This window comes from Rhinopithecus roxellana, chromosome 3, assembly GCF_007565055.1.
Source record: "Rhinopithecus roxellana isolate Shanxi Qingling chromosome 3, ASM756505v1, whole genome shotgun sequence".
Taxonomy (NCBI): domain Eukaryota; kingdom Metazoa; phylum Chordata; class Mammalia; order Primates; family Cercopithecidae; genus Rhinopithecus; species Rhinopithecus roxellana.
In genome coordinates, this window is record NC_044551.1 from 3,470,503 (window position 1) to 3,486,962 (window position 16,460).

General features: G+C 37.0%; 1 protein-coding gene across 2 annotated transcripts in view; it reads left to right on the forward strand.

Moving 5' to 3' along the window:
- CERT1 (ceramide transporter 1) overlaps nucleotides 1-16,460 on the forward strand; it is a 146,405-nt gene that overhangs the window by 113,342 nt on the left and 16,603 nt on the right. Inside the window, exons 9-12 of one of the 2 annotated variants that reach the window (XM_010352831.2) lie at nucleotides 2,059-2,145; nucleotides 4,795-4,887; nucleotides 5,698-5,775; nucleotides 16,045-16,140. In XM_010352831.2, coding sequence (XP_010351133.1) covers nucleotides 2,059-2,145; nucleotides 4,795-4,887; nucleotides 5,698-5,775; nucleotides 16,045-16,140 — 354 coding nt within the window. The remainder of the gene's footprint in view (nucleotides 1-2,058; nucleotides 2,146-4,794; nucleotides 4,888-5,697; nucleotides 5,776-16,044; nucleotides 16,141-16,460) is intronic. The other variant, XM_010352834.2, reaches the window with a different exon arrangement.

Here is a 16,460-nt window from a genome sequence, read left to right on the forward strand (position 1 = left end):
GTTTGCCATTAAAGGAAAAACCATTTCATTTGGCAAAATACAATTTTTATTTTTATTTTATTTTATTTTATTTTTGAGGCAGAGACTCGCTCTGTCACCCAGGCTGGAGTGCAGTGGTGCGATCTTGGCTCACTGCAACCTCTGCAACTTCCACTTGCCGGGTTCAAGCAATTATTATGCCTCATCCTCCCAGGTAGCTAGGTTTATAGACGTGCACCACCACACCCAGCTAATTTTTGTATTTTTAATAGAGACAGGTTTTCTTCATGTTGGCCAGTCTGGTCTAGAGCTCCTGGCCTCATGTGATCTGCCCTCCTTGATCTCCCCGAGTGCTGGGATTACAGGCATGAGCCACCACACCTGGCCAGAATTTTAAAATGCTTTAGTTTTCAATTAGACTCTTGAGGCTCTGACATGATTGTTTAAGGACTAGAAATCCACGTGTACTAAATCACTGTAGAGTGAATGAATGGTAATATTTTTTAAATGTAGATGTGGTTAAATAGTTTTTAAAATCATTAGAAAATATGCTTGAGTTTGGATATTTTGTGTTTTCTCTGATCAACAGAGAGCAAAGTTATCCTGCTGTCGTTTTACTGTCTTTGAAATGTTTTGACTTTATAAACAGAATCCTGCAGGAGGAAGGCCTCTAGAGTGTTGTTACTATTTTTTTCATGACCCTCTTGTCCCAGATGGTCATTAGATGTTTATATTCACTTTATGATACTTCACTGAGATATGCACTGTTCTGTATGTTTGTTGTATCTGAATAGAAAGGTGTTTTTGTTGTTGTTGTGTTTTTTGTTTGTTTGTTTTTTTATGAAGTAGGTTGTAGGGGACTGAGTCCTCATAACCCTAAAAGAAGAACTCCATTAAGTCAATATTTCTTACATGCCAAATTATAAGAACGTTACCCCATACCTCCCACCCTTCCAGTATGGTTCTAGGTTATGGTGGGGTTAGGATGATGTTGCTAGATACTTTTTAATGGACTAATGATGACTTGGCGTTATAAGTTTAACTGGGAAGATTTCATCAATTGTTCATGTGTCTTTTTTTATATATTTTAACATTTAAGAAATTCTAAACCCAAGCCTACCTTTTAGCCTCTACTTTTATCATATACAAAGCTGTCGTTCCACTTACTGTCCACTTACTTGGTTCATCACAGCAGGAACATATGTTGATTGTTTACATTTTGTTATTGTTCTTTATATGTTTATCGTCTGGTGCTGCTGAGGTTCCACTTGCATGGAAATCACTTGGGGGAATTATTAAACATGTATATTCCAAGGTTCCACTGAAGACCTACTGAGAATTAATTTCTGGGCATGGAGGCCTGGGAATTTTCATTGTAAGAGATCTCCCACACAATTCCCCAAGTGATTGATGGCCATTATTCTGCCATCTGGCCAGACTGTCAGGCATCAACTCAACTTTTATTTCCCCGTGAAACAATTACCCCTGCTTAGGAAGATCCCCCTCTGAATGCCTAGCCATACTTATTAGCTATAGTTCTTGTGCACATTTTGACTTACCTCATTGCAATTTTATATCTCTGATGTCTCTGTCATAAGTCTCAACTATGCTACTAAAGAAGCCCTAGATAATATATAGATGAATGAGCATCACTGTTTTCCAGTAAAACTTTAGGGACACCAAACCTTTAATTTCAAGTAATCCCCACATGTCATATTATTACTTTTATTTTTTCCAGCCATTTAAAAATGAAATTCTTAGCTCACAGGCTATACAAAAGTAAGCGGCAGACTGGATCTGGCCCGTGGGCCACAGTTTTTGCCAATCCCTGCTCTAGACTATTATCCCAACATAATATTGGTCAATATACAGTAAGTAAGTATATGAGTACTAAGTGAATTAATTATAACACTCGTGATTTTACACAGAGCATACATATGATCTGGTTACTGATTGGTTTGTAAATATGTGTTCTATAAATGTTTATTAGGTCAATTTTCAACCTCAAGTTAGTACCAGAGTTATCAGAGTTTTCTGTTTCTTTAAATAAACTGCTTTTTTCCCCGTGTGTTGGAATAGGAAGGCCCTAACAGTCTGATTAATGAAGAAGAGTTCTTTGATGCTGTTGAAGCTGCTCTTGACAGACAAGATAAAATAGAAGAACAGGTATATCTATTATTGAAAATTCTAAGCTGAGATTTATTTTAACACTATAGGCATTCCTTGATGTATATTATTTCATGTAAATAGAATTTGAACATTGTGAATTTAATAACCAACAAACTTAACTGTGAATATATTAAGTCACAAATGTAAAATTTTTTTTTTTCTTGAGATGGAGTCTTGCTCTGTCACCCAGGCTAGAGTGCAGTGGCGCGATCTCAGCTTACTGCAACTTCCATCTCCTGGGTTCAAGCGATTCTTCTGCCTCAGCCTCCCAAGTAGCTGGGACTGCAGGTCCACGCCACCAAGCCTGACTAAATTTTTTTGTATTTTTAGTAGAGATGGGGTTTTACCATATTGGCCAGGCTGGTCTCGAACTGCAGACCTCATGATTCACCCGCCTCAGCCTCCCAAAGTGCTGGGATTGATTACAGGCGTGAGCCATGGTGCCGGCAGTAAAATAATCGTTATAAGTCAGTTCCTTTATATGTGAATTTCCAAGCAATAGAAAGAAAACCAATAATTGTTAAAAGGTATCATGTATAATTAACATGAACTTAAATAGAAATTTTCTTTTTGCTTTTTTCCCTTTAAGTGTCCAACTTAAACCATTCTTTTAATATAAAGCATATATTTTAAGTAAAAAGCTTCTTTGAATTTTTCTTCACCCAGTATGATATGAAAAGGAAGATAACCAAAAACTTAAGATTTTTTCATCTATATTAGTATCATTGTTTTTATTAACCCTTTTATTGCCTTCACTACTTCACCTTCAGTTTCCTTCTCACTTTTACTTTGTTCAGTGTTTTGTCATCATTATTGAATTTATAGTAGTTACACCCAGCTGCTGTGGAAATTAAAGAAAAGTATTTCTTAAACCCATTAACTCTAGCTTCAAGATTAACTTGATACTTTGTCTTCTTTAATTTGGCAACAATACAGTTACTGTATGTTACCACTAGATGGTACTTAAGGATGAATTTTGTTATTTCCTCCCTTTGTTTAAGCTGTGCTAGTTATGGTGGAAACTTAACCTTTTTGGGGGGAAAGTATTAATAAACTGTGGCTACAGAGTATCTTGCCAAATAATCATGTATGTGTCAGTTTTATAGTACAAATGAATTTGCCTGGAAAAGTTAGCTTGTTCATTTCCTGTCGTTGCTAAGGCAGTACATGGCTACTATGCTCTTACTGGTCTACCTAGCTAAGGGTAAATCAACTATGGTAGTAACTGCTTCTCATGTGTATCTTTCATTATTTTTAAAAAATTACTGGTAAAAAGTTCATGTCACATTAATTTGTAAAGCTTATTGCTCATTTTTTTTAATACCCAAAAGATGCTATATACCACTCAAGAAGAGTGGGAACTTTCAGTTCCTAAATGGGCTCTACTTTTGGAAACCTAAAGTACTACCTGAAGCAGCATTATTTATTTGTTTCCCTTCGGTTTTTTGTCTAGGATGTGCTGTTTTGGGAAAAAGTAGTCAGTGGGTCAAGACATCAGTCTTACTCTTAGTTTTACCTCTAACTTTGTAGCTATGAATTTATCACTGAATTCTCTGGGCCTTGGTTTTCTAATCTGTGAAACAAAGTAGACAAGATGATTCAAAACATCTCTTCTGTAAAATGCTACTCTACTGAGTATCAGTGCGGTAATTGAGTTGGGTTTGAGAGAATTGATGAACCCTTCTGTAAGCTTTAGAAAAAGAAATATTCATGGGGCCATCCAATCAACTTCATTCTATTCTTGACACTGTACTAGATGCTCTGCAAAATAGTCATTGAACAGTGCGTTGTTTTTCTTGCCTAATAGCCAGGCATGTTGATATGATAAAGATACAGTGTGGTAATACTCTATAGAGTAGTGAGAGCTTCAGAAATCCATAAAATCAGTTCCATAGATTTAGATCATTTCCCTCTTCATACCCAGTATATATTGCACAGATCTCTCAACAACACAGCCATTAAATAGATATTCTCCAGGTGACATATCACACATTTTTGAGTTTACATTATTTGCAAACATAGGGAAAGATACATGCGGTAAACGGGTGCATGAGAAATGAGATCTTAGCAGTTGGTTGAAATAAATGAGAACAACCAAGGCAAACTGAAGAGGAAGAAGGAGGTCAAGTGGCATCTTAACAGGATTAAGATGATGAGATGAAGGGCAGAATACCTTCATGGAGAGGAAGCAAAGTGATATACCTATGTTCTTAGGAACATGACTGAAGCAAACAGCAATATTATTTTCAATTATATATAAACCTGTGGGTCAGCCCTCCAGGGGCCTTATAAGGTAGAGTCATTGGAATGATTTGGCCAGAGTTTGGATAGGAGAGAATTGGCAGCAGTGTTAAGATTGACCTATGATAAATAGTGCTATGCAGGTAGCAGGGAGTCTGACTAGGAGCAAAATCAAAGAACTTATCCCTTGCCTAACATAGTATCTGCGGAGTTAGAAAGAAGAGGTTGGGATATCTGAGGCAAGTATCAGGATTTGCCATGTCTGTGAAGTAGTTTCATAATTCTAATGGTTATAAGCACTAAGGCGTTCACTAATCGAATGTTGGTAGTTCCAGGTTATATTATGCATTCTTCAGTTGCAAAATACACTTTAAAACCTTCCCGTCTTAACATATGTTTTTTCAGTCACAGAGTGAAAAGGTGAGATTACATTGGCCTACATCCTTGCCATCTGGAGATGCCTTTTCTTCTGTGGGGACACATAGATTTGTCCAAAAGGTAAGCTAATGTCAGAGTTTACTAAAAGTACACCTTGTATTGTTCTTCACTGTTGGTGGAAATATATTTTATTTGAGATGGAGTCTCGCTCTGTCGCCAGACTGGAGTGCAGTGGCGCTATCTCGGCTCACTACAGTCTCTGCCTCTTCGGCTCGAGATTCTCGTGCCTCAGCCTGCCTAGTAGCTGGGATTACAGGCATGCGCCACCACACCCAGCTAATTTTTGTATTTTTAGTAGAGTCAGGGTTTCACCACGTTGGCCAGGATGGTCGTGACCTTGTGATCCACCCACCTCGGCCTCCCAAAGTGCTGGGATTACAGGCGTGAGCCACCATGCCCAGCCAGAAATATCTTGTAGTATAAGTTTTCTCCCTTTTTCATGAATGTAAGTAATGAGATTGCTTTTGATTTTATATATTGTATTCCATATACATCCTCCAAAACAGTTAGAAATCTTGTTCTGAAAATAAAGTTCTTTCATTTTTATTTAAGGGGAAAGTGGGGGGTGGGCAAATTAGGAGTGGCTAATCCAAAATAGTTAACCAGAAGCATATCCAGTTATACTAAATCTCTCTCTTCTTTGGGATTAAATGGTATTTCTTTGTATTAGTGGAAGCACTGCATTCTTTTTTGGAATGATTTTGGAACATAATACATAATAGGTGCATGAAGTCAGCAGTTGCTGCTGTGCTTGTTTCATATAGTGCTTTGTTTTCTTTTCCCTTTATCTTGTGTTTGGAAGTTGGTACTGAATGCTCTGTTGTGCCTTTGTTCTGATTACTTGGTTTTTTCTTTGTCTGTCTCTGGTAGCCCTATAGTCGCTCTTCCTCCATGTCTTCCATTGATCTAGTCAGTGCCTCTGATGATGTTCACAGATTCAGCTCCCAGGTACTGTATGAATGTATAGAGTGGACTTGAGTCTTTCTGTGCTATATTTCAGCCTGCTTTCCCAGTTCCTAGAAATCTTTTGGTTAGGCCACTGATTTTAGTTTTGAACTTTAAATAGTAACATTAAGCATTAAAAAGGTCTTCCTTGTCTACTAAATAGTTTCTCTGTCAGGTTTGCATGTGTCCTTTACTATTCACAGCTTGGAATTTTGTCATGTAGGAGGTACTCCAGAAAGATTTTCAAACTGAATTGAAACAAATAGAAGATACTGGGTTTTGGTATCATGTAATATCTGTTTCTTCAGTCAGGATTTAGCAGTTTTGATGGATGTGGTCTATATGATATGTTATAGCAGAAAAGCAGATTTCAGCAGTCTCACTTTTAAGCTAATTTAAAGTATCTCCAAATTATATTCAGCAAAGAAATCACTTTTTAATAGTATGTTTCATTTCCATTATCATACTAAGCTCCATTGAGCAGATTGTGTTTTCCTTATACAGATTACCTTTGGGTATTATAAATGAATATTTCTGTTCATATGCTAAATCTATGGAAATTGGTAAGGGTTTGGGAATTTAAGACAGGAAGCTGGATGCTTGCAGTCTCTACCCTCAAAAAAAAAAATCAAATTACCATTGGAGGAAGTTTTTTTTAGTGTGAGCACTGGTTCTTTTTTTAATTTTCTTAATCTTCACATCTTTGCCATTCAACTTTTTATCTTTCTGGTTATTGCATTTTATTGGATTAGATTATATTATGTTAATCCTATATTCAAGACCTGAGCACTCTAGTCGGAATGACTAAGTTTAAATCCTGGTTAGCTGTATGATCCCAGTAAGTTTTCTAAATTTTTTGTGCTGCTTTTTTGTGCTTTAGCTAGAACCTGGCACATAATAAGTGCTCAATAAATGTTAGCTTTTATTGCTATTATAACATAATTTATTTGAGCTAATAAAAGTTTACATCATTATTTTTTCCTCTATGAGAATATTGCTATAAAAGTTTTTAAAAGTCAAAAGAGATTTCTATTATTTTTATATATATAAATAAAGTTTACATTAGTTTTTAACCTGCCATAGAGAAGAATATGGCATGGTGTTTTTCTGACTTGTACAGCTTTTTTCTCTTTGAATACTTTTAAGAAAAAGATTTAGCAATTCTGGATCAGAAATCATCCATAACCAAATATACTACAGTTTATTTTACCTTTTGCTTGTCCATTTATGCATTTTTTTTAAAATTTTACTTATTTATTTTCGAGACAGGGTCTTGCTCTGTTGCCCAGGCTGGAGTGCAGTGGCATGATCTGGGTTCACTGCAACCTCCACCTCCCAGGTTCAAGCAATTCTCCTGCCTCAGCTTCACAAGTAGCTGGGATTATAGGCATACGCCACTACGCCCAGCTAATTTTTGTATTCTTAGTAAAGACGGGGTTTCACCATGTTGGCCAGGCTGGTCTCGCACTCCTGACCTCGTGATCTGCACCCCTCGGCCTCCCAAAGTGCTGGGATTACAGGTATGAGCCACCATGCCTGGCCCCACATATTTTTTAAAAAAGAGATCCATTCATAATGAATCTGTGACAAAACTACATAATACTAGGAGACTTTGGTTTATTATACTAAGCTCCATGTTGCATTAAAATAATATCACAGACTAATCAAAAATAGAGGAATACATAGGCTATAAATGAAAGAAAATATAATGGCAGCAAGGAAAGAATGTAAGCCAGTAATAAAGAATGCCTAAGAAGTAGGGGTTCAGAACCCAAACCAGGGCCCTCATGGTAGTGCTGTAGAACAGCTGAATTGCCTTTAAGTACAGGTAACTATATCACTGAGAAGCAGGTGCCTATATTTTTACAAAATTTTGCTGAATTACAGCTTACTTCTTCATAATAGTAACTTTTTGTAAAGCTCACCTATGTAACAAGAGAAATCTTGCTGAATTTTTTTCCTAATATATGGTGCTCATGATTGATCCGATCCTGTTTTAACTTTTGATGATGTACTGTTTTATATGCCAGCAGAGGTAAAAATGAAGAAAATTACATTAAGGTCTTCAAGTATTTACTGTCCTTGCTAAAGCATTAGTTGTCATTACCAGATATGGACTCTAGCAATTAACTGTTGTGATTAAATTGTGTACCTTATGTTTGACAGTTCCTTTAGAATAGATGACTGATTCCCAATTGTAAGAGTTTTTGTTTCAGAGGATGTTACACTGCCTTATCACCCATTATCAAAGGATCTAGCAAGTTGATTCTGTATAGTCACACTTGAGAATATAGCATTGGATGTAGATCTGGAGTTAATATTAGCTGAGAAACATTGTGTTATCTGGAAAACTCTTCCAGTCAACACAGTGTAAAAGTATAGTAGTGACTATGCAGTAGTGTTACATTTTACAGTTCTCACACCCTATAGAGACTTTTGTATTAAGCAAAGTAAGAGGTTCAAAGGTTATTCATTAACATTAGAAACACTTGTTATATTACATCGGTTTTTTATTTTTATTTTTGTTTTATTTTATTTTATTTTTTTGAGACGGAGTTTCGCTTTTGTCGCCCAGGCTGGAGTGCAATGGTGTGATCTTGGCTCACTGCACCCTTTGCCCGCTGGGTTCAAGCGACTCTCCTGCCTCAGCCACCTGAGCAACTGGGATTACAGGCGCCTGCTACCACGCCCAGCTAAATTTTTTGCATTTTTAGTAGAGACGGAGTTTCACCATATTGGCCAAGCTGGTCTCGAACTCCTGACCTCAGGTAATCTGCCTGCCTCGGCCTCCCAAAGTGCTGGGATTACAGGCATGAGCCACCACACCTGGCCTACATTGTTCTTAATACACAAATATACATCAGTTGCTCTACAACACTTGAAATATTGGAGGTAGCCAAATTCTTTGTTTTGTAAGATCTTCATAATTAATTTAAAAACTAAGTCAACATTTTTAATCACCTTTGATAATTTGCCAAAATATTATATAAGCATAATATAATCCTTATTTACTCCAACAAATTTTAAAAGTCCAGATACATGTATCATACCTAGTTTCTTGATCATTTATATCAGCTCCCATACAGAAGCCTTCTAAATTTCTGGTAATTTCACTTTGCTGTTTGCATAAGTGTTGGCTCATGACTACCTTGTTCTTGTTGAAATGATATTTTATAGTCTTGAATTGGCTGAAATAATCAAGTGTACAACTCAGAGATGCCCTGAAAATAGCTTAAAATAAAATATAGAAATCTACCAGGAAATTAGTACCAACACATGAATCTGTCTGATGGGCAGATATTAGGAACGAAGTCACTACAGATCTGAGAAATTAAAGTTGTAAAGGACTACAGGTTCTGTGTTTTGTTGTTGTTGTTGTTGTTGTTTGTTTTTTCATTTTTGTTTTTTGGGTTTTTTTGAGACAGTCTCACTCTGTCACCCAGGCTATAGTGCAATGGCACGATCTTGACTCATTGCAACCTCCACCTTCCAGGTTCAAGCTATTCTTCTGTCTCAGCTGGGATTACAGGCACACGCTATCACACCCAGCTAGTTTTTGTATTTTTAGTAGAGACAGGGTTTCACCATGTTAGCCAGGCTGGTCTTGAACTCCTGACCTCAAGTGATCTGCCCGTCTCAGCCTCCCAAAGTGTTGGGATTACAGACCTGAGACACCATGCCCAGCCTTTTTTATTTTCATTTTTATTTTTTTAAGGAGACAAGGTCTCACTTGTTGTCCAGGCTGAGTGCAGTGGCACAATCATAGCTCTGTAACCTGACCTTTGACCTCCTGGACACAAGTGATCCTCCTGTCAGCCTCCCAAGTAGCTGGGACTACAGGCATTCCACCACACCCAACTAATTGTTTTTATTTTTTGTAGAGACAGGGCCTTGCTGTGTTGCCCAGGCTGGCAAGTTCTTGAAATAATGACTGTAGCCACCAACCAGAAAATAATTTTCAGGTGTACAGAGAATAGAAAGAATTTAGATTCATAAATTGATCATTTTGGTCACATTTATTTGCGTAACAGTTCACATTTAAAGGTATCACCTTAGAAATCAAAGGGGGAAAAACATCATCCTCAGTTGAAAAAGAAAGAAATCAAAGGATATACAGTACATTTGCAGCTTAATCTATAGGGAGCATCATTGCAAAAAATGGTTCTGTGTGAGGCTTTTTCCCACCTTTTGTCCATAGGAGCACATTATTGTTGTGGTAATTATTTCACCCCTCTCCCTTTTTTAGTGTACAAGTGATACATGCTAATTTTAACAGAACTTGAAAGTAGAATAAATAAAATTAAAATAATAGTTCACTAATATTCCATTTATCTTCTGTCATATATATGAGATAAATATTAAGGTGTATGTAATTATCCATATGTGCCAGATTTTAAAAAATCTTCTACCAAAATAGGTAACTGTATAAACTTTTTTATAATCTTTATTTTAAACTTACATTTAGGCCCATCTTCCCATCAATAAATATAAGTCTATATGTCTTTGTCTATGCATATGCATGGCTGGATTTACCTACTCACCTAATATTGAACATTTAGCTTATTTTTGATTTTTCTCTGTTGTATATAGTGCTACAGTGAGCATCCTTTTATATACATCTTTGCACCCTTATCTAATTATTTCCTTAGAATGTATTCCTAGAAGCATAATTGTGGGAACAAAGGCCGTGAACATTTTCAAGTGTTTATTATATTATATTATTTTATTTTTATTAATTTTAATACAGGGTTTTGCTTTGTTCCCCAGACTGGAGTGCAGTGGTGAGATCACACTCACTGCAACTTGACCTCCTGGACTGAAGTGATCCACCTGCCTCAGTCTCCTGAGTAGCTGGGACTAAGGACTACAGGCACACACCCCCATGCCCAGCTAATTTTTTTATTTGTAACAGAGATGAGGTCTCACTATGTTGCCCAGGCTGGTATTTTATTTATTTTTTAAGAGATAAGGTCTCATTCTGTCATCTAGGCTGGAATGCAGTGGCACGATCATAGTTCATTAAAGCATCAAGTGATCTTTGCCTCAGCCTCTTGAGTAGCTGGGACTACAGGTATGGGCTACCATTCTCAGCTAATTTTTTATTTTTTGTAGATACGGGAGTCTCACTATGTTGCCTAGGCTGGTCTTGAACCCCTAGCCTCAAGTGATCTTCCCACCTCAGCCTCCCAAAGTGCTAGGATTACACGCCACAGGCCTCAGCCAAGTTTTAAAAATTTTTACTGCCAAACTATTAATTAGAAAAGTTGAACCAGCTTACATTCCCAGGCCAGTTTTCTATTGATATAGTAGCACTGAATATTGTAATTCAGTTAATTTTTGTCAATGTGATAGACTGAAAGTGCTATGTTCTTAGCCATCTCTCTTTTGGGTTAACAGTACACTATTAATTTGTTATTAATAATTATTCTATCTAACAAGCCCCTCTGTGCTTTGGTGACTTTGTAGTAAGTGTATTCGTAGTTCTTTTTTTGAGATGGAATCTCGCTATGTTGCCCAGGCTGGAGTGCAGTGGCGCGATCTCAGCTTACTGCACACTCCACCTCCCGGGTTCAAATGATTCTCCTGCCTCAGCCTCCTGAGTAGCTAAGACTACAGGCATGCACCGCAACGCCTGGCTAATTTTTTGTATTTTTAGTAGAGAGGGGGGTTCACTGTTATCCAGGATGGTCTCAATCTCCTGTCCTCATGATCCACCCACCTTGGCCTCCCAAAGTGCTGTGATTACAGGCATGAGCCACCATGCCTGACCAACATAGTTGTATTTCTTTTACATGCCTAAGAGAAAGAGATCTGAGCTGTTTTTGAGCCCTTCTAGACTCTTTTTTTTTTTTTTTTTTAAGTAGATGAAGTCTTGCTATGTTGCCAAGACTAACCTCAAACTCCTGGGCCCAAGCGATCCTCCCAAGCTGCTGTGACTACGGGCATGAACCACCATGCCCAAATTAGACTTTTATTGTGCTATCAAAAGGCAATTTTCTTTTCAGATTTCTGGGTAATAGTGTTAGAAAAATCCTGCTTGGTAGCCTCCGGAAATGGCATCATACTGAGTGATTCAGATATGAGATGGAAGAAAAGGTTAGAATTGGAGCAAATGTCCCCCTATCCCAAATGTATTTTTTTTTTTTGAGACGGAGTGTCGATCTGTAGACCAGGCTGGATTGCAGTGGTGCAATCTCGGCTCACTGCAAGCTCGCGCTTCCCAGGTTCACATCATTCTCCTGCCTCAGCCTCCCGAGTAGCTGGGACCACAGGCGCCCGCCACCGCGCCCAGCTAATTTTCTGTATCAAATGTATTTTATCTCTATGTTGTTTCATAGTTTATTAATTTGAAGATGCTTTGTATGTCAGCTAATCATTTTCAACTCTAGGTCCGGAAAAATCAAGGGCATGATTTCTGAAATTACACTTAGCCTAAAGAAAACTTAGAAACACTGTTCACCTTCTTCAGTGTTTTTAACTGAGTCTTTTTCATTTATAAGTGACAGGAGGTGTTACTATAATATTATTTCCTAGAATGTCAAATTTTGAGCCTAACAGTGTGGTAAATTTGGCTATATTTGCTTATTGTTTGTTTGTTTGTTTTATGAAACAGTATTTCCTTGTTTCCCACTTCTTTTTTTTTTTTTTTTTTTTTTGTAGACAGAGTCTTGCTCTGTCACCCAGGCTGGAGTGCAGTGGCATGATCTTGGCTCACTGCAAGCTCTGTCTCCCAGGTTCATGCCATTCTCCTGCCTCAGCCTCCCGAGTAGCTGGGACTACAGGTGCCCGCCACAACGCCTGGCTAATTTTTTTGTATTTTTAGTAGAGACGGGGTTTCATCGTGTTAGGCAGGATGGTCTCGAATTCGTGACCTTGTGATCTGCCCGCCTCGGCCTCCCAAAGTGCTGGGATTACAGGTGTGAGCCACCACGCCCAGCTTCCCACCTCTTTTTAATATGTAGTGTCTTAACTGAACAGTAAAGTGAGCAGATTATTAGGTTAGATCTGAAGTGTCAGTCTGGTCACCAGTGCCCAAGTCACTGCCCCTATGGTAATATTGGTTACTTCATATTTTCCTATAGCAAACATAAAATTTGTTATAGTGAGATTTTTACCTGTATACCTCTCTTCTTAACTTTAATGTTATTACCTCAAGGAAGATATTACAATGAATGAAGATTCCATGATGAAAGCTTTGCAGAGTTTATTACAGTAATTTAGTACTTCGTTAGATCTTTAGTTTTTTAGGAGCATAGCACTGAATGTTTGTTTCTTTGTTGGACCTTTTGAAAACTGGTTTTCCATTGATGCAGTGTAGCTATTACAGGAATATCATTTTTAAAACATTTTTATACAGCATGGCTGAAAATCGAACCTGGACCTGCCTCATGGCCTACCGTTGAAGGAATAGCATTTTTTGCCTACCTAGAAAGACAATGTTAAATATGCTTTCTATATATTTTTTGACTTGTGCTACCTACTGTGCGTGTATGTTTGTGGAATCTGGTTTCTTTTGGACAATACCACAAATCAAAAACACCTCATTTCTTAGGCATTTGAAATCCCTAATTCAGAATAATCTCCCAAACAGAAACACAACTACCTGCATTGTTTTTGACAAAAGAGCTAAGTAGCATTAAAAAATTACTTTAGGCCAGGCGGGGTGGCTCACGCCTGTAATCCCAGCACTTTGGGAGACCAAGGCGGGTGGATCATGAGGTCAGTAGATCGAGACCATCCTGGTTAACACCGTGAAACCCTGTCTCTATTAAAACTACAAAAAATTAGCCAGTCATGGTGGTGGGTGCCTGTAGTCCCAGCTACTTGGGAGACTGAGGCAGGAGAATGGTGTGGGCCCAGGAGACGGAGCTTGCAGTGAGCCAAGATCGCGCCACTGCACTCCAGCCTGGGCAACAGTGCAAGACTCCATCTCAAAAAAAAAAAAAAAATTTTCTTTTTTGAACCCAATTCTGTTTTTTAACAGAATAAAATTCTTCTGTTCTTCACGTTCTTCTTTCACAAGTAACCTATTGAAAGTAGAGTTTATTTGGGGGAAGCATTTCTTTCTGTCTCTTATCTCATAATAAATACAGGTGTGCTTAACTGCTAGTTTCCTACCTCAAAGCATGTACTCAAATCTAAAGATTTTTAAGATTTTGGGATCTGAAGAGTGTAAACATTTCTCCTAATCACAGTGTGACACAGACAAATGAATCAAGCCAATGCTACTTTTATTTATACATAGTAATTGGCACTTTTCTTTTTGGAAATCAGATACATTTTGTATGTATTAGTAACTTGGAATCCTGCATTAGTTATCCTTGCTCTCTCAAAGCAGATGTTGAAATTATAAAGGTGCACAGTTTCTCCATGCAACACTGAAAGTTATATTTTCCAAGGCTTTGTAAAATTGTAGAATGTCCTGTTAAATTTCTGTCAAATCAGTAACTCACACTGTTTTGAGAATTATGAATAAAGGAATAAAATATTGTTAGTGTTTATTTAGTACAAAAGTAGATTATAGAATCTCAGCATTTTTATCAAAAATATTCTTTGTGATGGTTGACGTATCAGGAGACACTTAAGACCATACCTGCTTTCAGTAATCAAAAATGTATTTAAGATCCAGAAAATCGAGGTAGCAGAAGTATATATCACTATAACATATTGATAACATCCTTTGGTATAGAAAATTATATTCCCAGAGTGAGTTTCTTTTTTAAAACTGTTAATGAGGCCAAGGTGGGAATATGACCTGGGACCACGAGTTCAAGACCAGCCTGGGCAAGATGGCGAGACCCTGTCTCTACAAAAAAATTAACTAGGTGTGGTGTTGCACTCGTGTAATCCCACCTACTCAGAGTCTGAGGCAGGAGGATCCCCTGAGCCCAGGAAATTGTAGTGGCAGTGAGCTATGATCATATTACTGTATTCCAGTCTGGGCCACAAAGTGAGACCCTGTCTCTTTAAAAAAAAAAAAAAAAAAAAATTAGCTGGGCATGGTGGCACAGGCCTGTAGTTTTAGCTACTTAGGAGGCTGAGGAAGGAGGATCACTTGAGTCCAGAAGTTCAAGATTACAGTGAGTTATGATTGTGCCGCTACACTCCAACCTGTGTGACAGAATAACCCTGTCTCTTGGGTGGGGGGTGGGGAGTTGATTATTTACTTTGAAATATGTTCAAAACTGATTCCTGTTCTATATTACTAATGAGCAGAATAGACTTTATATAAAACAAATGAACTTTAGGATAAAATTTAATGGAAGTATGATATATATATGTGTATATATATATTTTTTTCCAGCTCTTCTGTCTTCTAATATATTTATTACATAAAATGAAATTACTTTGTTTCCACAATCTTTGTTATCACTTCAGTTCTCCAATAAATCTGAGAAATCTGGTAGTGTGAAATATTCAACTTTCTTTGCTTATTTACATAAAATGTATAAGGACAATTTGTGATAGTTAAGAGTTACATTTAAATATCAGTAAAAAGTTGTTATAAATTTAAATTTAAAAATTTTTACAGGAAATTGTTAGAAATTTTAAAATGAACTAAAAGGTGATTATGTGTAAATGCTTGAATATATGAATATTAGCATTGTCCCTAAAAGAATTTAGAACAAAGAAACTGGAATCAAATAAATAAGAGTTTGATTATTTTTAAATTGGCTTATATTCCGTTGTAAAACAGAGGTTTATCAGTGGCATAAGGAAGGTTTTTCACCTTTTTTGTATTGAAATCTTTGACATATACATATATATCTTTGCTAATCTTTGTGTATCTTTGCTCATCTGAGAGCAAAGATGTGCTCTCTCTCTATATGTCTTTGTTCATATCAGACCTTCCTGATATCTCTACATAGTCTTAAATATAGAAACATTAGACTGGATGATCTCTGTGCCCCTTTTATCTATACTCTTCCATTATTTTATACTTTAACACATCATCTCTGTTTTATGATATAGAATGGAATATTTCTTTTTTCCAGAAAATGCTTGTTGGTCACTTGATACACATTAGGCCAATATGTGTTACTTGAGTGACCCATCTTCCTTCTTTTCATTTCTGTCTCCTGTCGTTAACCTGGATATCTGGAATATGGACCAAACTCTTCAAACGCTATGTAAAACCTCCTCACCTTTGTGCATTTGGTTGCTCAGCTACTAAGAGCACCATTTCTTAACTGAAGTTAACTGAATACCATTCTGTTTTAGAGATTATGACATATCTATTGGATTCTCATGCCTTTTTCCTCCCCTCACAAGGTTGAAGAGATGGTGCAGAACCACATGACTTATTCATTACAGGATGTAGGCGGAGATGCCAATTGGCAGTTGGTTGTAGAAGAAGGAGAAATGAAGGTAATTCCCTCTGAAATGTTGTAGATTGCCAAAGGCATCTCTGTTTCAGTCATATTATCATTACTATTGATATGAATAAGGATAGCACTTTCAACTTACCTTTAAAACAAATTATTACATGTGATCAAAGCAGTATCATATATTGAACAATAGAATGTCTTTTTGCTTTTCTAGCTTTGCCTTTACTAAAATTGCTTTATGATTGTAATATAAATATATGATTAAACCTTTCTGTTTTGACTAGGCCATGAAGAAAATAAAATTTGGAGAATTAGATATGAAAGGTCACAATTAGCTGATGGTCCTGTATTTGGATATTT